The sequence below is a fragment of the Vitis vinifera genome, chromosome 8 (assembly GCF_030704535.1).
Source record: "Vitis vinifera cultivar Pinot Noir 40024 chromosome 8, ASM3070453v1".
In the NCBI taxonomy this organism is placed as follows: Eukaryota; Viridiplantae; Streptophyta; class Magnoliopsida; order Vitales; family Vitaceae; genus Vitis; species Vitis vinifera.
Genome location: NC_081812.1, coordinates 20,413,391 through 20,437,087, shown reverse-complemented (window position 1 = coordinate 20,437,087; position 23,697 = coordinate 20,413,391). Strand labels below are relative to the sequence as shown.

The 23,697-nt window shown below is 34.9% G+C and overlaps 1 protein-coding gene across 1 annotated transcript in view; it reads right to left on the bottom strand.

The window, feature by feature from the left end:
• Positions 1-3,250: 3,250 nt before the first annotated feature.
• LOC100233082 (ferredoxin-dependent glutamate synthase, chloroplastic) overlaps positions 3,251-23,697 on the bottom strand; it is a 47,653-nt gene continuing 27,206 nt past the window's right edge. Inside the window, exons 15-33 of the mRNA XM_002267020.4 lie at positions 22,302-22,360; positions 22,037-22,142; positions 16,998-17,094; positions 14,504-14,619; positions 14,224-14,421; positions 13,969-14,079; positions 9,588-9,827; positions 9,323-9,421; positions 8,989-9,084; positions 8,695-8,892; positions 8,511-8,585; positions 7,192-7,320; positions 6,999-7,097; positions 6,089-6,231; positions 5,890-5,983; positions 5,142-5,380; positions 4,961-5,039; positions 4,289-4,372; positions 3,251-3,775 (exon numbers count right to left, since the gene is read on the bottom strand). Of these exons, the coding sequence (XP_002267056.1) occupies positions 3,614-3,775; positions 4,289-4,372; positions 4,961-5,039; positions 5,142-5,380; positions 5,890-5,983; positions 6,089-6,231; positions 6,999-7,097; positions 7,192-7,320; positions 8,511-8,585; positions 8,695-8,892; positions 8,989-9,084; positions 9,323-9,421; positions 9,588-9,827; positions 13,969-14,079; positions 14,224-14,421; positions 14,504-14,619; positions 16,998-17,094; positions 22,037-22,142; positions 22,302-22,360 (2,424 nt within the window). The 3' untranslated portion in view covers positions 3,251-3,613. The remainder of the gene's footprint in view (positions 3,776-4,288; positions 4,373-4,960; positions 5,040-5,141; positions 5,381-5,889; positions 5,984-6,088; positions 6,232-6,998; positions 7,098-7,191; positions 7,321-8,510; positions 8,586-8,694; positions 8,893-8,988; positions 9,085-9,322; positions 9,422-9,587; positions 9,828-13,968; positions 14,080-14,223; positions 14,422-14,503; positions 14,620-16,997; positions 17,095-22,036; positions 22,143-22,301; positions 22,361-23,697) is intronic.

Here is a 23,697-nt window from a genome sequence, read left to right as displayed (position 1 = left end):
ACAAAATAGTAGTCATTATTAAGGGGGAATGAATCATATTGATTAAGAAGACTAGATTGAGATACAAGGGAAATTGAGTTGTTATAAATTGAAATGACATCATCGGTTTTTGGAGGGACCTTTTGGATTATTAGGGAATGTAATTTTTTTAGGAGGAGCTTTTTAGGTAGAAAATGTTTTAAAGAGGTTATGGTTTTGTCTATAATATAGATAAACAAGTCTCAATTATTTGAATAAAAAAAATTATTTTTCCAATTTTGAAAATAAAAAAATAGGGTTATATCCAAAATTCTAGTAGTTGATCCACAAAAGTTTTAAAATATTAACATGGTCCAAGGTTTGAAATTTCAAGAATATCATACAATATTTTAATAAAATTTCAAGTTTTGAGCCATGCCAACATTGAAACATAAGTGAAATTTGGACTAGTCATAATCACCAATATGTTATGATTTTTTAGTGTGATGATTTTCTTTCCATTTGATCATCATCGTCAATATTTGGATGATTTTATGGATGACTTCTCTTGAGTAAGATGAGTGCTTTGCATTATTAAATTAAGTTTTATTTATATATTATTATGTGTACCTACACCTTTGTTCATTAAGACGAACGCTTCAAAAGATTTCAAAAGATTTCCAAGTCCACAATATCATTATCATTAAAACAACTTAACCATATTTACCTAAATAATCCTTAGAATAAATCAATATGGATCTCATATCTTCAACTCTTAACTTAAAAGTTTTAAGTATGTAAGGTCGAATTCAATAATATTTAGAAAAAAAAATTCAACTTAAACTAATCAGTTTAATATCGTAACACATTAGAATAAAATTATCGACTTAAACTAATTAGTTTAATACTGTAACACATTAAACAACGACTCTTAAAGAAGCAGTCGAAAATAATTAAGACCATCTACAAAATGCTATAGTTCTTTTTACGAAGGTTGGGTAAACTAATCAATTTCATCATATCATAAGGTTGATGAAACATATTTATATTTAAAAAAAATGGAAATAATATGAATCTAAATTCTATTAGTCTTTATTTTTTGAATCTAAATCTAAGTTTTGTCTATCTGTCTTATTTCTATGATTTCGTGTCCTTTTTTATCTCTCTTTCTTGATAGTTTTATATCAACTTTTATCCTTGATGGTTTAGTTTTGTGTTGTCTTCTCTCTTTTCTTGATAGTTGTAGTTTTTCATCTTCTACTACTTCTTTGAACATGTACCTTTCCTATTTCTACTAGTTTCATAATATCTCTTAGTTTGAACTTGTCTGCATTGATCATTTTTTGGATGATGCAAGTAGTTTTTATGCAAAAATTGAAACTTTGGTTTTTGATTCTCTTGCTCATTTTTCTCCTTTTATGGCTACTTTAACATCTTATGAGATTGTGAATTCTCATCTCCTACGTTCTTCTTGACGTCTTCCAAGCAATGATTGAGAAATTTTCAACTTTGTATAAAATTGATACTTGGTATTTGATATTTCGATTAAACGGTACAAAACTCAATTAATTGCTAATGGATTTTCCTAACAATATGATTGCATAGTTGTTTTGAAAATTTGAAATTTAAGGTAGGGAATTTTTATTTTTTTATTTTAAATCATATTGCTTTTTTAAAACAAGAAAAATAATGATATTGAAAAAAATTAATACGATTTGGGAGTTGAGAATTTATAGGTTTGTACCTTACAAATGGGAGATGGAAACCATTTTTCTCTTGCATGAAGAAACTAGAGATACAGAAATTTAAGGGTCCAAAAAGACAACACAAAATAGTAATCATTATTAAGGGGGAATGAATCATATTAATTAAGAAGACATGATTGAGATACAAGGGAAATTGAGTTGTTATAAATTGAAATGACATCATCGGTTTTTGGAGGGACTTTTTGGTTTGTTAGGGAATGTAAATATTTTAGGAGGAGCTTTTTAGGTAGAAAATGTTTTAAAGAGGTTATAGTTTTGTCTATGATATAGATAAACAAGTCTCAATTATTTGTATAAAAAAATATATATTTTTTCAATTTTGAAAAAAAAAAAAATAGGGATATATCCAAAATTCTAGTAGTTGATCCACAAAAGTTATAAAATATTAACATGGTCCAAGGTTTGAAATTTCAAGAATATCATACAATATTTTAATAAAATTTCAAATTTTGAGCCATGCCAACATTGAAACATAAGTGAAATTTGGACTAGTCATAATCACCAATATGTTATGATTTTTTAGTGTGATGATTTTCTTTCCATGTTATCATCATCGTCAATATTTGGATGATTTTATGGATGACTTCCTTTGAATAATTTTATGGATGACTTCCCTTGAATAAGATGAGTGCTTTGCATTATTAAGTTAAGTTTTATTTATATATTATTATGTGTACCTACACCTTTGTTCATTAAGACGATCGCTTCAAGAGATTTCCAAGTCCACAGTATCATTAGAACAACTTAACCCCATTTACCTAAATAATCCTTAGAATAAATCAACATGGATCAGGCATCTTCAACTCTCAACTTAAAAGTTTTGAGTATGTAAGGTCGAATTCAATAATATTTAAAATAAAATTATCAACTTAAACTAATTAGTTTAATACCATTACACATTGCTTGAACAACGACTCTTAAAGAAGTAGTCGAAAATGGTTAAGACCATCTACAAAATGCTATAATTCTTTCTGCGAAGGTTAGGTAAACTAATCAATTTCAAGGTTGATGAAACATATCTATATTTGAAAAAAAATGGAAATAATAAAAAAAAGAAAGAAAATTTACATGAAATATCAAATACAAACACCGTGATTATTTCATTAGAATAGGAGCAGAGCTGCAATGAGCGAGTCGAATGGTGTATTGGATTGTTTCCAGCTAGGCTTCGGCCAGCTGAGATCTTGTGGCTGCTCGAGATTGAACCCAAGCTAGTTAAATAGTCCGACTTCCAAATTCCAAGATGCATCAGTAAATTATTTCTTTAGTAACTATGCAGCTCTTTGTTCTCTCCAAATACAATAACGTCTGAATAAAAATTTGGGACATTTAAGCATTCATTGGTAATTTACATTTAGGTATTGTCTCCTCATAAAATAACAAGAATGCCACTGTATCGGGTACGTACACCTGGGCATGAAAAGAGTTACCATGCAAAATATGCCATTATTTGATTCCAAATCCCATATTTGAAGGGATTCATTGATCAAACTTCTCCCTGAATACAGCAATCAATGGAAGAACAATAGTTCAAATGGCCATCCAGCAATTTTTTTTTTTTTTTTTTTACTTTAACGAATGGAACAGTGAGGAATTTCCATGAAAGTTCCTAAAAGATTTACAGTTTCTAGCAGCTGTTCTATACACAACTGGAGTGGGAATGCAAATGCTTTTCCATATGAACAAATCAGGGTCTCCAACTGAAGGCAATGAAAATTATCTTTAACAATTTTTGTAACCCTGTGATTTGAGCCATTTCGCCATATCCCCATTATTTAACCTGTATTTTCCAGCTGAAGAATATCCATCTTCCCAGTTCTCACATGTTTCCATGCAGTGCAACTTTTGAAATCATGTCACTGGCTGCAGGGTATTGTCTTATTATCGTATTAAGCTGACTGCAACGTCACCTGGCTAGCATCGGTTCTCTCAAACTCTGCGCTAGCTTCTGGGGTGTCTTCCTCACTGGGAGGAACCAGTTGCCAGAAGAGAGGCAGGTATGTATCCCACTCCTTCAAAATAGCTGAGCCTTTGCTGCTTCCAGTTTTTTCCTTCACACATTAAATATAATGACTCAGAAGTGTACATCAATATGGTATATATGCTCAAGAGTGCCGCAGATAAGGGTATATGCTTAGAAAAGGCTTAAGGCATGTTTGGAAGCTATTTTTAAAAACAGTTTTTGGTTTTTAAGAACAAAAAAATGAAAAATGTTTGGTAATCAGAAAATGGAAAATAGTTTTTTGTTCTTAAAAACATAAAACATTGTGATTTTTGAGAACATATTTTAATTGGTTTCAATTGTTTTCATCTATTTTTTAATGTTGTTTTAAAAAATAATTATACAAATATGGAAAATGATTGAAAATAAAACAATACTGATAAAAGTTATTTTAAAAAAATATTAAAAAACATAGAAAACAGGTCAAACACATTTCAAATTCCTGTTTTACTAAATATTAAAGAACAGTTCACAAAAACAATTTTTCAAAGCTGTTTTCAAAAACACTTTCTTGGCCTCCTTAAGGGACTATTGTCAAATATGAAGAACTAAGTGTACTTACAACATGGGCTTCAATCAGGCTCTTTAGCTGCATCTGCCCCACAGGGGCAGTCACTCTCTGGATCTTCACAATCTCCTTATTTACCTGTTACATTTTTATAAAATGTAACTAGAGAGTTTTGAAGTCAAAAACCATAATGCAAATAGGAAGAAGATAAGAACACAGTGTCAATGAAAATGAGGATATGTGTACAGTTGGTAATCTCAAGAACAGCAATGATAATAATGGCTCTGTTTGAAATCAAAAGTGAAGTATATATGACTGCATTTGTTGAACATAATTTATTAAGTTTCGAATTTGCATTTAAGTTACAAACAGTAAAGCAAATATGAAGAAAATAAAGCAAATGAAAGGAAAAAAACCATACTAGTAAATGAAAAACGAGGATATATGCACACTCTATAATCTTAAGAACAGCAGTGTTAATGGCTATGCTTGAAGTCCAAACCAAAGTATGCATGAGACTTTTACTTGAGGAGACCAAGGGAAGAAGCTTAGACTTGGCTTGCTTCTATGGTAAGAGGTAAGAGACATTGCCATGTTTCCTTGCAGGAGGCAAACCATAAAAGAAGAAAATGAAGGAGGTACAAAATCAACACTAAAACAGGGAAATTTATTTCTATGCAAAACATGTCATCCAATGGAGGGAAAGAAGAATTCAGTGGCTCAAACCTTGGGGATGAGAGTATCGTCCTCATCAAGAATGTATGCCAGACCTCCAGTCATTCCAGCAGCTACATTTCTACCCACCCTGTCAAAAAGGAATACAAAAGTGGCTTAAAACTTCTATACAGAATTTCCTTTGCTTTGTTTGACCATGATAGCTATGGCAGGTAAAAGAGAGAGTACTCACTTTCCAAGTACAACCACACAACCCCCGGTCATGTACTCACAACAGTGGTCTCCAGTGCCTTCTACTACTGCTTCAGCAAGTGAGTTTCTAACTGCAAATCGTTCCCCACCTTTCCCTCTGACAAAGATTTGACCACCTGTTGCTCCATATAGGCAAGTATTTCCTACTATAGTTGCATCCTCGGGGAGAAACCCAGTATCCTCAACAGGAGTCACAACCAATTCACCTCCAGCCATACCCTTGCAAAATTATCATTGAGATTAGAGAATGAAAATAAACAAGGAAACGTGATAATAAATACAAGAAGACTTGACTTAAAAGTAGATAGGAACTAGGAATGGTTAACATGTCAATTCAACTCAGCCTGGAATATTTCATATTGATATTACATCACTTAAATTATTATTTTGTATATAAAAAAAGTTGAAGAAAAGAGGCAAGACATACAACAATGGAAAAAAATAAGCTTTCTAGTTTCTTTCACTTTGAACCAAAAGCTAAAAATAGCTTAATAAGAAAGAAAACCCTAGAGATCTGTTAGTACCAGTATAACCAGAAAAGATATGAATATAAACTAAGCAAAGTTTAGTCCTATTCATGGACCATTATAATGAAAACAGAAGGTAAACTGTCAAATTTTGAGTCAGATGAGCATTGGTAACCTGAAACTCAATTCAATTATGTCTGATATTAACTTCAAGTTTTAGAAAATTGCACAAATGCAACTCATTTAATTCAATCCATGTACCTTTCCCACATAGTCATTAGCCTCCCCTATAAGTCGAATGTTCATTCCAGGTGTCAGAAAACATGCAAATGACTGCCCAGCACTCCCTGTGAATCTGGATGAATAAAGAGATTTTCTTACTAACTTTTCAATGAAGCTGTAAAAACTTAAATATATCCTTCAAAATATCATTGCCTCTTATGACAATGTCATCTCTTACGTTATGTTCAGCTGCCCGGCAAAACCAGTATCACCATATTTCTTTGCAACCACACCTGCTATACGCCCGCAAACAGCACGGTCCACATTGTATATCTTTATGCTTTTATTGACTACTTTTTCATTCTCAATTGCATCAGATGTCTGCACAGATAAGCAACCATGTCTGTACAGATTAAGTAGCATAAAAATATAAACCTCTTTGTTACATATTTTAAGAATGTTATTAATATTGATCTTCAATTAGTATTTACAGTTGAAACAGATAATTACTAAAATCCACATAATCTTTAGTATCCATTTGCCTAAGCCTTTCTTCCACCATGCTGTTAGCTACAAGTACCACAACCAGAATCTGCCTGCTTCTAACAATGGTCTATTGGGAGGGACAAATTAGAGTGGTCTCTTACGGGGAGATTCAACCATCTTATATACATGAAACAGTCTGAAAGCCTTTAGAATGTTAACTTGGTAACGACCCCTGCTCTGGTTTTATCAACTAAAACTATACTGTGAGTAAACAGACACCATGGGACCTTTACTTCAATATACTAGAAAGTTCCATGCAAGTTCAAGGCAAAAAGATGAGAGTTCCATTTTGAACCTTCCAGTTAAATGACAATCATTTCGAAAACTATGAATAACCTTACCAAAGTGAAATTATAGTTCCAGCAATGGTAAACTACATACAACAACAGACTGGAGGATCTCTTTCTTCCTATTACTAATACAATGGTGCACATTACCACCCCCCACAAGATTTGAAACCTGGAACCACACTAATCCCACTCCAACTAGACATTGACAAAGCCAATGCCTGCTGACTATTGGAAGCAGAGAATAAATTATAAGATTTACACACCAATAAGCAAAACACCACTAAGCATCCATTAGATATCAAATATTTTTACCTCAGGATCTGCAAGTATAATATCATCCAAAACAGGACCATTAGAATGTACATCTTGATTCCTGATCTCAGTACTGCTCCACTTTGGCAAGCCAACATTCTGGAAATAACAGCAAAAATTTGATCTAAATGAGCTAGAAAAATAAACATGTAAGCACACATGGTGGGAAAGTAAGCGATTTTTTAATACATACTGAGAGAATGTAACTTAGATCAAGATGTTGAGTTTTCACTAATGAGATATCTCGTGGTCTTAATAGATCCGTTCGTCCAATTACATCATCAAGTTTCTCAAAGCCCAGTTGTGCCAATATGCCTCTAACCTGGACAAAAAAGGTGTATCAACATGAGTACAGAAAATAAACCTATGAGCCTTGAATTATAGGCCAAATTAGCATGGCTATAAATCAGGAGTTCTTTGTTTTTTTGATAGACAAAAGGATAAAATATATTAAAAGCGCCTGAAAAAGGATGCACGCATATGATGTATACAAGTAGCATCATCAGGCAAGCCAAAAGGAAGAAAGAAAACCAAAAACAACCTCCCTCTACCTACTTTGAGCTCAACCAATCTATAAAGCCTATCATGGTCAAGGAATAGTAATTTATGTATACTCTAACCCAATACAAAAAGATACATACAATGGAAAATTTGATTGCTTGATCGAACTGTCCAATATATTCAAGTAACCTTCTATTTCTTTCCATCCAGCACGTCCAAAGACACAAAGAGCAGCCTTAGAAGCTTTCTTCTGCTTCTTCCCCACAAAAGAGCCATGCCACCCAAGTCACTCAAAAAATAGAAAAAACCAGCTACCCTAGAATTCTTGCTTTGAAGTGAAGGAGCATATGATCAATTGGCTCTTCTTCCCTTTTAAGTAGCATTTGTTTGGAAAAACCATCCCTCTTTTTGAGTTGGTCAAGTGTTTAAATCCTTTCCCATACAGCTTCCCAAGCAAAGAAAGAAACCTAGCTTTGTAGGAACCCAACGGTTCCACACAATGCCAGCAGGAAAAGATTCATTTTTTCCCTAGGTTGATGAAGTGTAATAAGATTTAATAGAGAATTTGCCATACTTGGTTTCCTTCTACTCCAATCTATCCTTCTCATCCCTTTTAATTGAGCTCGATTGCAATTCCCAATTGTTGACCCCTTTCCCCAGACCTACTCCCAAATCTCTGCGACCCAAGCATCTTTATCAACGGCTATAAAGAAAAGCACCAGAAAAGATTCTTACAAAGAACTTTTCCCACAAAATTTTACCCTCCTTCCATTACACACTATGAAGTGAGATCTACTTCTAAAGCTCACCTACCCATTTCTAATAGCCTTCCATAATGGCTATAGAATTTAAATCAGGAAAATTTTAGAATTCAGTAAAATCAGTTGGTCTGAATAAACAAAATGTCAAAATGGGGAAGCAAGCATGAGAACACTAATTCTGTCAAAATAAGAATAAGAAAAAAAAAAGAGAGAGAAAGAAAGAAAGAAAGGTGGCAAGCAGGTGGATTACCTCCTCAGCTACATATAAAAAGAAGTTCACAAGATCACCAGGCACACCAGGAAAACGGGCACGGAGTTCTTCTCTCTGATGTAAATTTGATTAAAGAAAGAAAATAAGACAAACTCATCCAAATATGTTAAGAGAGGGCCACAAGAAATAAAAGCACAATCTAACAAATCAGGCTCTCTAATACCTGACTGGCAACACCAACTGGGCAATTGTTAGTGTGGCAAATGCGGGCCATAACACATCCAGTAGCAATCATTGCCACAGACCCAAACCCGTACTCATCAGCACCCATTGTTGCAGCCATCATGACATCAACTCCACTTTTAAAACCGCCATCAACTCTGAGAATGACCCTCTCTCTGAGTCCATTTTCAATGAGCGTCTGAGGAAGTTTACCAATAAATAAATAAACCTAAAGTATCCTTAAAGAGAAGGAAGAAAGCTATTTCTAATGTTAATTCGCAGGTATTAAATAAACCTGATGTGATTCTGAAAGTCCAAGTTCCCAAGGACCACCAGCATGCTTGATGGAACTTATGGGACTGGCTCCAGTTCCACCATCATGCCCCGATATCTGAAATCAAAATTAGAGATATTAAACACAAATTTGACTCTTCTCAACATATAAGAAGTTTCTAAAATTGAAGAAGGATTAACAGGCTGACTTTCCCATTTGTCTCCAATTGATACTCTTACAGTTTCAGCAAATGCATTAGAAAGGATCAGAAGATATTCAACAAAAAACAAAAAGAAAAATTTTATTTTTCTAAATGGTATACACACATAAGCATTTTTCTGTCATGGGCAATTACCTGTATGATATCAGCATTACCCTTAGCGACCCCAGAAGCAACCGTGCCAATTCCAGCTTCTGCAACAAGCTTTACAGATACCTTAGCCTTTGGATTGACCTGTTTGTTCAGTAAACATTAGTGATCATTTCATCACAGTTCTGGGTATATATCTATTTTAGGCAGCCCATATGGATGGAATTAAAGCTTTTTTCAGCCGTTGAGAAAAAATTACCAAACTGCAATTTTAAAAAATAAGCTGACTAATGATCTAGAAAATATCAACCTGATGAAGATCAAAAATCAATTGAGCAAGATCCTCAATAGAATAAATATCATGGTGTGGAGGCGGAGATATAAGTGGAACACCAGGTTTCGAATTTCTCAATCTTGCAATGTATGCACTGACTTTCTTCCCAGGCAATTGACCACCTTCGCCAGGCTTTGCACCTTGTGCAATTTTGATTTCTAACTGGTCAGCATTGGCCAAGAATGTGGGGGTGACACCAAAACGACCAGAAGCAACCTGGAGAAGACGGAATAATATTCTGTGAAGTATTGCTTATAGTAAATGAATAAGTAGAGAAGCTACTGTCTAATAATCTCTTTGGGCTAATTAGGTAGTGTATTTAAACAAATAAGGTAGTGTATCTAAACAAAGGAAAGCACTACCCATCAGCATACTGTAAGTGACACTAGACTTAGCCAAGCACTTGCACTAATGACTCTTTTACTCCTCGTGAGGATTTTTCTGCTTTAATGCAAATGGACAGGACAATATCTGCTGCTGATGTCGCTACTTTCACTTGCATCATTATTTGTTTTGCCACCTTGAGTTGTTTTCATGGCTCTGCTCAACCACATTTATTTTCCACATTGTATGAAGTTACTCTTGAACATCGTCTCTCCAAACACTCTTTTGTTCATTCCAAAATTCCCATCAATCTTTTATTTGTTATTTAGTAACATCTTAATAAATATCATCCAAGTGCATCATTGAGAGGCTAAAACTAGTCTATTGGCAAAAAGGTATACTTAAAATGTTTAGAATTGACTATTCATTTCATATGAGTTTATCTATTCTGGTTGTTTGTAGTTGACCTTTGAATCAATTTGACATCAAGAATGAATTTTTACATGGAAACAATGGAAAGGTTGAATGGGAATCAACCCTCTGGGTATATTGTTTAAAAAGCCACATACCCTCTGTCAGAAGGCTAATTATGTGCTAGAAGCAGTCTGCACGGGCTTTATTTAATAAATTCAGTATAATCATGGAAAAATGTAGAAGGGAGAAAATCACCTCTAACCACTCCCAGTTTGTGCAGTAACAGCTAAGTGGTATGATCATGCTGACAATGTTGACAGATGACAATTTTTATGGGTAATGATGTGAAAAGTGATGATTTTAAGTCTTATAAGGGTAGATACTTGCACATGAAAGGTCTGGATTGGCTCAGATATTATTCACTGCACATAGAAGTCAGTAGGCCTAGAAATGAGTATCATTGTGACAGAGAAAGCATGTAGTTGATCTACTAAAGGTGAGAGAGTAAACTTATAAATGACCTTGAGAGAGATAGAGAACTTGTGGGAAATTAATATATATAACATTGAAATTGGTGTAATTAACCTGTGCAAAATCCCCCCCAACTATAATAGGAGGCATTAGAATCTTGTACTCTACCAACCACAATCAGCCTCCTTTGGACTTGCTTACTAAATTGGGGATATAAATATATACTAGTGAGGTTTGAACACATGACCTCTCACCAAACAAGGTTTTGATACCATGTTGAACTACCAATTTTCTAAAAACTTAAGCTTGTAGGATTTGAACTTTTGCAAAAGTTCAATAAGGCTATGGTACCTTAGTAATAATATAGATACCAAAACTTTTGCAAAAGTTGATAGGTCCAATGATAGTCTTAATAGAAAAACTTAGAAATCGTACATTTGTGTGAGGTGAGTCTAAATAGAAAGACTTAGAGATTGTACATCTGTGTGAGGTGACCAAGTGACATGGAAGGGCAAGAAACTAAGGTTGCGTTTGGTTGGGAAAACATTTTCTAAAACAACGTTCTTCCCATTTTTCCTCTTCTTGAAAATGCATTTGATAAAGAAAACTGAAAATTGTTTTTAGAAAATGAAATCGGCAAAATCTTGTTTGTCTTTTAGTTTTCACTGACAAAAAAATGGTGAAAAGAAATATAATTAAAAGTTCATATAATATAAATATCATGGTATGAGATATGTCATTAAAAAGGATAATATTTTTATAATATGTATTGTAATAATAAATATAATTTTATATACACTATATGTGACCATGTTTGATCTGTTCATTATTTTTTTATTTGTTTACTATCTTTTTTATTTTAAAATAGTTTAATAAGATATTTCAATATGCTTATAGTTAATCAAATAAATTATTATAATATAAAATACATCCACTTATAGTAATACATAGTCTAATAAATAACAAAACATTAATATTGTACTTTTAAGATAATACTTGATTTCAAATATATATGAGATGATGCTTTATTCATATTAATATTTGTTTTACTTTTATATTACAAGTCCCACAAAGTCTTTTATTTCATTTTATTCTCTTTTTTGTTTTCAAATTTTTAGAAAACAGTTTTCATTTTTTCATAAGAAAATTTTGGAAACACCAAATTGGCCTTCTCAATTTTTCCATTTTTGAGGTCAATTTTCTAGAAAAAGAAAATGGTAAAATATCATTCAAACATATTTTCAACCCTGATTTCTGTTTTATTTGAACAAACAGGGCTTAAGTGTTGTGAAGAGGCTGTAAAATGAACAGATGTACTTGAGCTTGGCTTCAGTTTGGCTAAGTTAACCGCATGTTTGAGTTCATTCGTAAGTTAATTGTAGTCTTGAAAAATTTCAACAGCATTCAATCAGTACTTGATTATCTTCAAATTGTTTTCCACATAAAGCCTTTTATACTCAGTTTAAAAAAAAAAAAAAGAGAGAAGAAAAAAGAACAGACATAATAATGTATTGATACATCAATTAGGTCCTTTTCAAAGAACTTATAAATAGTTTTCTTCTGAAAATGTATATGTTTGATCAATCACAGAATCATAACAAATTTAGAAACTTTTCCTAGTTTTTCAAAACCACACGACTCTAACAAACTGAGCCAAACAATTACTGTTCTTGATGAGCTAAGCTTGAACTTTGCTAAACATATTTCAACCAAGTCTGAGATGAGTCTGGGCATTATTAGTTTGTCAATCAAGCCCAGCCCAAAGACCTAAATACTTCACCTGAGCTTGGCTTCTTTTTACCTCATATGAGATGCTATAAAAGAGTCTGTAATAAGAGGAATGTTTCATTAAGCCCCTATCAGGCTGCGGTGCATATTGCCAATAATCCTGTGATCTAAGGGGGAAAAAGCACATCAAGGCTGCTTTTCATGCTGTGAGGGATTATGGGGATGGTTTTGAGTTGGGTCTGTTGAAAGCTATTACAAAGGATAGGGAATTCTTTTGACCTAGTAGATGCTTTTTAGTTGGGCATAATCTCATGATCAAGTTTTCAACTGATAGAAGGCATGGTGGGGGGTATTCTATTAAAGATGGTTTCCCCTCTCTGTTTGAACATGCCTCTCTCAAAAAATGGAAGCTATTGTTGGCCATTGTAATTCCCTTTCTTTGAGATTGTTCCATGATGAGAACAGGTGTTGATGCAAATTTTGTTTCAGTTCATTCATTTACTGGTTGTCCCAGTAGCAGGAGGATAGTTTGGTGTGGAAGTGTGAGCAGAATGGTCCTTTTCTTCTGCTAAGTCCTAAGAATCCTTAGGTTTGGAATCTTCTTATCCATTTCCCACCAAGGGGAAGTGAGGTTTGAGAGCACATCATAAGATGTCCCTCCTTGCAACAGAAAGGGGTCAGTTAATCATATTCAAATTCATTATGGTCTGAGTCACTTCATCTGGGATCTTTTTGTGCTCTTCCCTCATGGACTTCATGGTTTTTCCTATGGTTAACTAGAGAGTCACTGTTGGCATGGCATGCTATAGTTTTCTGGGTAAGAGGTCAAGGAAGATGTGCAAGTTGGCTCCTTCTGCTTGTTTTGGTGCATTTAGAGAGACAGTAATATCAGAATTTTGAGAAGGTGGAGCAGTCAGATCAGGAACTGAAAGAATTACTTGCTCAAGTTCCTTTTCAGGTGGATCTAGGATTCCTTCGAAGAATGAAAATTTTCTTTGATTTTATCAATGAACTTGGTAGTGGTAAGGAGGAGTTTGGCTTCATCTTTTAAAATTTTTTTTTTCTTTCTTGTTTTTATGTTCTTTCAAGTCAGAGAATTGAAGATGCTTTTGCAAAAAAAGGATGGAGGCCAAAGAAATTCTTCTGTTCTATGTAAAAAGGCAGGGGATGATGCATTCTATGCTCTAGCTTGAGGGGGAGTATTATTCATATCATGACAAGTTCTTTGTTGTTTAAATGGTATTTTAGTCATTCACAAGTCTATATGTGATATTAAGAGGATATAGCCGAAGTTGAAGTTGGCTCACAAATCCTTCTCATTTCTTCTTTCATTAGACTCTTTGTTGGATAAAAGCAACATCCTGAGATGGATTTGGAGAATTGTATGAACTTATTCTAAAGCAAAGATTAGTGTCATGACCTGCTTGATAGCACTTGTAGCAGTATCCCCATTTTGAAGACCTTTGAGATGTGGCAGTGTTGGAGAGTACCCATCAACAACATCTGTAAGTGGGCTCCAGCGAATAGGATCCTGGACAGAAAAAAGGAAGTAAATACCTTAATTTTAGAGTTATTTCAGAGTTATGTTTTTTCATGAACTTAATGTAACTAGATCAGACCATAGTTATACACTAAAAGTTGGCTCCTCAGTAATTGTGCAAGTAAAACAGAATACCTCACCACCTTCTCCTGAGTTAGATTTTCCACCTAATCTATTCATTGCAATGGCAATTGCTTCATGGGTTTCTCTTGAAATAGCTCCAAGTGACATCCCACCAGTGCAGAACCGTTGAACAATGGAAGCAGCAGGTTCAACTTTTCCCAATGGAATTGGGGAACGGTCACTTTTAAACTCAAGAAGATCACGAAGAACCTATGGATAAAATAGCAAAATATATGTTAGCATCAGATTATTTATTTCTTACTATTAAGAATACTAATGATTTCAAACCCACATTCACAGGCCGATTAGCCAAATGCTGCTGATAAACCGAAAATGCACTTTCACTTTTCTGGCGAACAGCTTTGTGAAGCAGCTTCGACATTTCAGGGTTGTTTCCATGATATTCCCCTTTCAAAAGTAGGACAAATAATTCTTTAGCATTCTTTGATGTAGTGCAAATACCAAAGTTCATGTATAGATATACATATATATATATCATGCTTAAAACTTTTTTTCAGAAAATGGTCAAGCATAATAAATATTTGCAAAACACTATAAAGTTAAATCCTAAAAGCCAGTAAACTTTAGATCGGGAGAGGAAAAAGAAACAATCATTAAACTAAAACAAAATGATAATATCTTTTTTTTTCTTTTTCAGATAGGCTAAAACAAAATGATAAAAAATTGGATACAAATTTATGAAAACAGGTTGCATTTGAACTTAAAATGAGATAACTGTTCTCTTTCTTTTATTTATTTATGTATGGATAATTTATAAGATATACTACTGAGAAATGACAGGAAATATATGAGAGAGGGAGAGGAAGAGAGAGAGAGAGGTCTATCATTAAAACAAAGAAGACAAAGGAGAAGAAAAACCTTTTATGTAGGTAGCCCTATCTATTCCTTCTTAGCATGGCTTTAGGATCCTTACCAGGAGGGAAGGAATTTTCTACAAGACTTATTTATCTATACAATGTTGCATCCACCTCACAGTTGAAAAACAAATAGCTGACCATGGTCAAACTTTACTACCATCCGGACGAAATAAGGCCTCTCGAACTCCCAGTGTCCTAAAGGAGAAATAAAGGCTTTTGATACAATTGCAAATCCATAGGGCCAAGCGTGACTTTTATTTTCTTTTCCATTTTTCCTACTGTAGGTGAATGGGCTATATACCAAAAAGGCACATAACAACTAAAGGAGAAATAAGGGATTTTGATACAATTGCAAGTCCATATGGTCAAGCATGATTTTTCTTTTCTTTTCCATTTTTCCTGCTGTAGATGAATTGGCTATATACTAAAAAGGCACATAATAAAACAGGTGCATAAACTAGGTACATGTGATCAAAAGCAACAATCCAGATCAATCCTCTACCTTCTCCAACATATCTATGAAATTTAATAAAGACAATGTTCAACCCTCTGAGAGCCCCTCTAATCAAGGGCAAACTCAAACCTCTCCAATCCAACAAAATTCTTCTACCCTCAATTCATTCCAAATGCACCAAGAAAGGCATAAAGGGCCATCCTGCTTACCTTCTTCCTATCCTAGCCAATAAAATTACCCTGCCAACCAACCAATGCGTTTTTTATGCTACGACACAAGATCCAAGACATTAAAAACAAGGCAAAAATTAACAAATGCAAACTACAAGTACACGTGGAGGGAAGGAAAATATGATGGGTGGATTCCTCCATTTGCTTGACATGCAACAACAGTTCACCAGAATCCCCAACCACTTGTCATAAGTTGAGTGGTTATCAGGATTTCCCCCCATACTGCTTCCCAAGCAAAGAACCCCATGCTAGAAAGAACACCAGAACCCAGTACCCCAATGGCTCGTTGAAAATTGCGTTATTTTAGGAGATTTGATGTAGTTAATTTTGTTATTTTAGAGAGCTAAATTTGGGACTGTGATCTGTAATTCAAATTTAATTTTCTATTCTAGAGTAGATTGACAACCGTATAGTCTCCTATTTGAATATGTCTCGTGTAGCCTATAAATATCAGATTGTATTCTTCAAATCATAATAGAAAAAATAGATTCAGTCCATTTCTGTTTTCAGCTCTCTAGCTGGAAACAGAGAAAAGCCTCCTGATGCAAAAACTTGATGAAGCGCTTCAACAAGAAACACTCTGATTTAGAAATAAAACACACCAGCCAATCTCCTCTTCCACCAAAGACCATAACAGAATGAAAGGGCTACAGAAACAACTCCACCAACTCCAATTAGCAATCAGCGAAAAATCCACAGGAATCTTGGATTCCAATGACCTCGACCCCCTCCTTCCCTTCTCACAACAACTCAAAACATCCAAGCACTTTTGCTAGCAGCCAAACTGAACAAAACTGAAAAGTGATCTTTCAAAGCCAACTCCCCACACCAATGTCATGCCAATATTTAGTTATGGAACCAATGGACAACTTTCCTCCATACATGGACTTTTCCACAGCCTCAACAGATGTAAGGGCTTCTTTGTTTAACAAAATATTATTACAGCAATAAATAAGTTTCTCCTCAAAATCATGAGAATCTTTTAGCAACATTTCAGTAATTTTGACACAAAATTACAGCATTTCAATTAAAACTTGAAGAAATTGTATGAATTACAACTCAGGCCAGCATAGCAATCCATGTATTCCTATATTGATTTTCATACAATTTCAAATGGATTTTGGTATCCAGAAAACAGAATTAATCTGTACAAGAACATACAATTTAGTTATGCAATTTTTAAACTCCAGCTTTTAGGAAATATATACATTTGACAACACATACCTCCTGGTCTGAACTGTATAAACCCAAAATTTTCTAGTCTTTTAGCTGTATCCTCAGAGAAAGCCTTCACCCAAAAGGATAGAGTCTCCCTTGCAAGCTGTAGTAAAGAAAAGATTTGGAAAGACCAAAGTCATCAAACAATTCAAAACTCAACAGAATTGTAACAACCTGAAAAATTGTTTAAAAGATTAAAATAAATTCACAAACAACTCAAGAACCAAGTTGTATATTATTTCCACAAGAAGCCCACCAAGTAATAATAAACTAATACAATTGAAAAATTCACATCTCCCTTCCTAGGTTAAGATTAGAAACAAGCATATTACCTATAGTGATTGTTCTCCAAGCAAATCTATGTGAAACACAAAGATTTTGTTTGGTAAATGGACTTGATGATTTGATATAAACAAATGACTTAATTTAAGCCAGTAAAGGTATTAAGTATGTTCAGTAAATAATTTAATAATACTACTAAAAGACAAGATTAACTTAAAAGTAATAAGTTAGAAGAAAATAATTTTTCTGAATCCACTATAGTTTTGTGTCCTCATTGCTTAAAACTCTCAAATTCTCATCATCTCTCTACCACAACCATCAGTTCTTTCCTCTTTTTTTCTAAATCTAAAATCTCCCACAATTGTCAACTCTTTCCAATTTAGACGGTTTCAAAAAAATTTAACTTTACCAAACAGCCTTAATAGTTAAAAGTAAAAATTAAGTAATGTGCTTTAAGTCAACAAATTAAAGCAAAATCAGATTAAGTTGTCTTAAATCGAATAGATAATCCCCCTGATAAAAAGTTCAAAGGTTTAAAATAAGTCTAAAAATTAAGTAATATGCTTTAAGTCAACAAATTAAAGCAAAATCAGATTAAGTTGTCTTAAATCAAATAAATAGTCCCCCTGAAAAAGTTCAAAGGTTTAAAATAAGTCTACTAACAATCAAAGGTAATTAAACTATGAAAGGCCACCAACATCATCCACCAAGAAGTTCATGAGTCACTATAAGCCCGAACAGGCCAACAATGGACTCCTTGGTTTCTAAGGTCAGATTGGAGGTACAAATTGTTTATATTAGTAGTTTACAAGAAAAATTGAGCTGGGCTGCATATTTGGACAAGATTGATTTTTATTTAGATAAGGAAAAAAAAACCAATACGTGAAAGGTTATATAAAACAGAAGGATGGGAGATCCTTCCAAGACTTGGACAAAATTATTCTAAGAGTTCCTTAATTTTCTATGCAGAGCATATGACCAACCAATCTCTAAAATCAGTAATACCTTCTTAGCTCAAAGTATCGTGCAAGAAGACATGTGTATCATTATCTCAAGGAATTTTGAGAACCCACAACAAATTTTGGGGTGAAGAAAAAACATATAAGGTACTAAATTTTTTTTTTTTTTTTTTTGATAAGTAAAACAAGATATATTAATGAAGGGCAAAGAGTTACAAGTATACAGGGGGTATACAAAGCAACAAACCCCTCAAAAAGCCAAAAAAACAACGAGCCTCACCATCCCTTAGTTGGACGCCAACCATTCTAGGAACCCTATAAGGGACATACGCTCCTTACCAATATACAATCTAGCCCAACTCCACAAACTACACACAAAAGAATTCTTAAGCTTTTGGATATTAAGCTCTCCTCCCCTAAAAGCTAACCTATTTCTTTCCTTCCAAACCGTCCAAAAAATACACAACGGAATGGATTTCCATATCTTTTTCCTTTTCTTTCCCACGAAAGGGCCCCTCCAGCTAGTTAGAACCTCCTTTACAGTTTCTGGAAAAACCCACTGCACACCTGATAACCCAAGAACAATATCCCATAAAACTCTGACTACTATACAATGAATAAGAATGTGATTTACAGTTTCTTCTTCACAACCACATAGAAAACAGCAGTTAGGAAGCTGCCATCCTCTTTTCTGAAGTCTATCAAGAGTGAGCACCCTCCCCCAAGTAGCCTCCCAAGCATAGAATGCAACCTTGGATGGAACTGAATCCACCCAAATGCATCTAGCAAGAAAACCAATATCATTCGGTCTGGTCACCAATCTATAGGCTTCTTTCACCCTAAATTTACCATTCCTTCCTCCCTTCCAACGGACTGAGTCTTCCTCCATAGAAGGCTTGAAATCCCTCAACACATGCAACAAGTTCCCTATCATCTCCATCTCCCAATCATTAAAGTCCCTCAAAAATCTTAGATTCCACCCCCCTTGGCCAAAATTCTAATCCCACATCTCCTCCATAGTCGCATTCCTATGCGAAGCCATAGCATATAGGTGGGGGAAACTTTGGGCTAGCCTTGTATCCTCACACCAAACATCAGTCCAAAAGTTGATTTTGTTTCCTTTCCCAACTATGAACCCCATGTTATCCCAGCACCAGTCAGATTCCTTCCATATTTCCTTCCAAACCCCCACACCGATAGTTCCATAAGCCTTCTTTGCTCTCCATCCAAGGCCCTCTTGCCCATATTTCGCTACTATCACTTGCTTCCATAGATCATCTCTATCAATAGCAAATCTCCAGACCCATTTACCAAGCAGAGCTTTGTTCAGGAACACCAGCTTCCTTAGGCCTAGTCCTCCCTTGCTTTTATCTTCACAAATCGCCTCCCACTTGATGAGATGAGCTTTCTTTTCCTCACTTCCCCCTCCCCATAGGAAATCTCTTTGAACTTTATCTAATCTCTTAGCCACTGACTTAGGCATTCGGAACAAAGACATGTGATAGATTGACATGCTAGCCAACACGCTTCTTATAAGAGTGATTCTCCCCCCTTTTGAAATATATTGACGTTTCCACCGTGCTAGTCTCCTTCTCACTTTCTCTTCCACCCCATCCCAAACTGAGGAGGCTTTATGCGGAGCCCCTAAGGGCAAGCCCAAATACTGAGAAGGAAGAGATCCCACCCTACATCCTAATTCCACTGCCATCTCCTCAATCTCCTCCACCACACCAACTGGGATGATTTCACTTTTGTCCAAGTTGATCCTTAGGCCTGAGGCTGCTTCGAACCACAAGAGAATCCAACTCAAGTGTGTTAGGTGCTCTTTGTTAGCCTCACAGAACACGATTGTATCATCAGCAAAGAAAAGATGGGAAATTTTTAGATTGTGCCTCCTATCACCCTTGATACTGCAACCTGAAAGGTAGCCCCCCACAACCGCCCTCCTAATTAGGGCATCTAGCACTTCCATTCCCAAGACGAAGAGGTAAGGGGACAATGGATCCCCTTGACGAAGCCCTTTAGAACTCGGGAAGAAGCCAGCTGGGACCCCATTAACAAGAACTGAGAACTTGGCTGTAGAGATACAACTCCACATCCACCCCAACCACCTAGGACCAAAACCCATTTTGTGTAGAGTCTTCAGCAAGAAGTTCCAATTAATGCTGTCATACGCCTTCTCAATATCCAACTTGCATATGAGCCCTTTCTCTTTTCTTTTCTGCCATGAGTCTATCACCTCATTTGCAATAAGAGAAGCATCAAGGATTTGCCTCCCCATCACAAACGCATTCTGAGTAGGGGCTACCACTTTGTTTAGCACTCTCTTGAGTCTATTAGCTAACACTTTAGCCATCAATTTGTATAGCCCCCCCAGGAGGCTAATGGGTCTAAAATCACCCAAGTCATCCGCTCCCCCTTTCTTAGGAATCAGAACCAGGAAAGTGTTATTGAGGCTTTTGAGGAAGGATCCTTGCTCATGAAACTCCTTAAACATCTCCAAGATCTCCTCTTTCACGAAATCCCAAGATCTTTGCCAAAACGCCATAGTAAAACCATCCGGCCCAGGGGCTTTATCCCCACTCATATCCATTAAAGCAGAATGGATCTCATTTTCAGAGAATGGAATCTCCAGACTCTCTGCTTCTTGGTGGCTAATCCGGTCTAATTGGATCCCCTCAATATCCGCCTTCCACCCCACTTCTTCTGAGAGCCTCTGATGAAAAGCATTTGCAATCCCCTCCCTTACTTCCTGATTCTCTTCCAACCAAACCCCATCAATTTTTACTCTATCCAACGTATTGTTGTTACGGTGGGCATTCGCCATTCGATGAAAAAATCCCGTATTCTTGTCCCCTTCCTTAAGCCACACCTCCCTTGATAGTTGTCTCCAATGACTTTCTTCCAACATAACCCATTTTTTATAGCTTTCCTTTGCTTCCTTTTTTAATTCTGTCTCTTCCAAGGACAAGCATCTTTCACATTCCACACCATCCCAATGGTCCACTTGCTGCAAGGCTGTTCTTTTGTTATCTTCCAGGTTATTAAAGACCTCTCTATTCCAAACTTTCAGTTTCTGTTTGAGCTCCTTCGTCTTTGCTGCCAGTCTGTAACTAGCTGTACCCCTGACCTCTATTTCCCTCCACCAACTCCGGACAAGGTCAAGAAAGCCCTCCACTTTTAGCCACATATTTTCGAACCTGAAAGGAGAAGGACCTCTCCTTAACCCACCTCCTTCTAGCAGAATAAGGTACTAAATTGTGTATGTCATATTTACTTACAGCTGTATACTTGATAACAAGCCATGGGGAAATTTACAGGCTTCTTATCCTAGCAAAATAGACTTCAATACTTTAGCTGCTGTGCTTGGCTGCATCATTGCAGTAATATGGAGAAATTTACAGGTTTTTTATCCTAGTAAAAGAGTTTTCAATACTGTAGCTCTTGTGCATAGCTGCATGGTTGCAGTAATTATATTTCAAAACTTCTTATTTCTCAAAGCAATACCACTTCACTTATCACTTATGGAATAAATTTCCACACTGTAAATATTTTCCAATTGTAAATCGGATAAAAAATATTAACATCAATTGCATAAAGAGCATTTGTATTCTTAAATAAAGAAAAAGCATAATATCATAAAGGAAATCCAATAGTCTGATCTTACAAGAGTTTTATCTGAATGATTTCAATCTTAAATCTCACAGAATGTCATATTCCTCAGTTTTTTTTCTGAGAATGGAAATACCACCAAATAAAACCTTAAAGTTAAGGCCAATTGCTTCATTTTGTTATGTTTCTTACCTCGTCAAGGGTCAATCCACCAATACTAGATACACTTCCACAAAATGCAAGATCGACAACCTCCCTTCCTAATCCATAAATCTCAAATATCTGGGCCCCACAATAACTAAGCACAAGAAAATGGAAAGAGGATGTCTCAGTTAGCTTGAAAAGAAGAAGAGAAATCATAGAAGGAAAATCATAGTTGTAAACTGACAAAATAATATAATACATGGAAGGTGTGAAGAACATGGCAAGTAAAACAATTAGGATTTGGATAACATACCTAGAAAGTAATGAGATACCCATTTTTGAAAGAATTTTGAGAAGACCAGACTGAACTGCCTGGAATGATATCAAACAATCAGCATCTTGTAATCAACATATGGAATTAAATGATGATAGATATTTCTCCGTTACACCAAATGATGAGCAAAAGTTTGACAAGCCTTAATGCCAGAATTTAAAAAAGCGATGTCTGGAAAAAAAAATTTATATAATTCCAATAGTTTCAAGATTTTTCAATCAGTTTCAAATGTGTATATAATATATGTGTATAAAACAATATATGAAGGCAATCTTGTACATGAATATGCCAAATGTGCTTGATAAAAAAGGAGCAAAAGGTGACATGATGATTATTTTCTTATAGAGGTTTGGGCAAATCTGTTAAAGGCATGACTCTTTAACAAATTGCTTTTCTCACTTTGCTTCGAATTGTGTGGAGAGAAAGAAATGCTAAAATCTTTGAGCGTAAGTGGAGATCATCAAAGACTTTGTGGAATCCACTTCACTTTTATTCCTCTTTTTGGGTCTTTTGTACTATGCTTTTTAAGGCATTCCTCTCAATGCTATTCAACTCAATTGGTTCTTGTAGTGTAGATAAAAAGGGACAGGGAAACATTGGGAGGAGCTTAGTCAACATCCTTGTACATTATTATGTGGATGTAACCTTTTTGCATAAGCCTCCTCATATAGTAGAGGTGTTCAATTATTTTTTTATTAGGATTTTGTATTTGTGGGGAAGACTCATCATCGTTCTCATGTTCCGTTTAACTATAACTAATACATCTTTTGCTTCTAATAAAAAATAATAAAAAAAGGTTCTCCACACAAACTTCCCTTGTTGACTCAACACTCTTATGTATACCCCTAATATATTTCCTAAATTTTCATTAGTTTCCACTTTTTCTCAATCTTCCAAAAAAATATAAAAAATTTGGGTTTCAACTTAGACCATTTGTGAAGAACCAGTTTTCAGTCAATGGCAAGAATTTTATTATCCTTTGCAAACATCTGATGTAAATTTGTAGAGCATAATACGGTGTCATATCTCAATGCTACTTGAAGACTACACTCTCATGTCCCAGTAAAATAAAGTTTGACTATTAGCATGTTTTCTAATCATCCATCTACATGTCTGCTACCTATATTTCTTTCCTAATGCATGAACCATCAAGCCCCAGATATAATTATAAGCCTAAAAAGTACCAGCTATATATTGCAAATCAGCAGGTCCTGTGAATCCCAGAAGACACAACATATGAACCTTGAGGGTACATATGATAAATGGAATTAAATAAGACTGCAGGGAAAAATACATATATATCTTTAGGAACTTGAGAAAATACAGTTTCCTATTTAAATTCACATAGTAACATATGAAATTTATTTTAGACAAT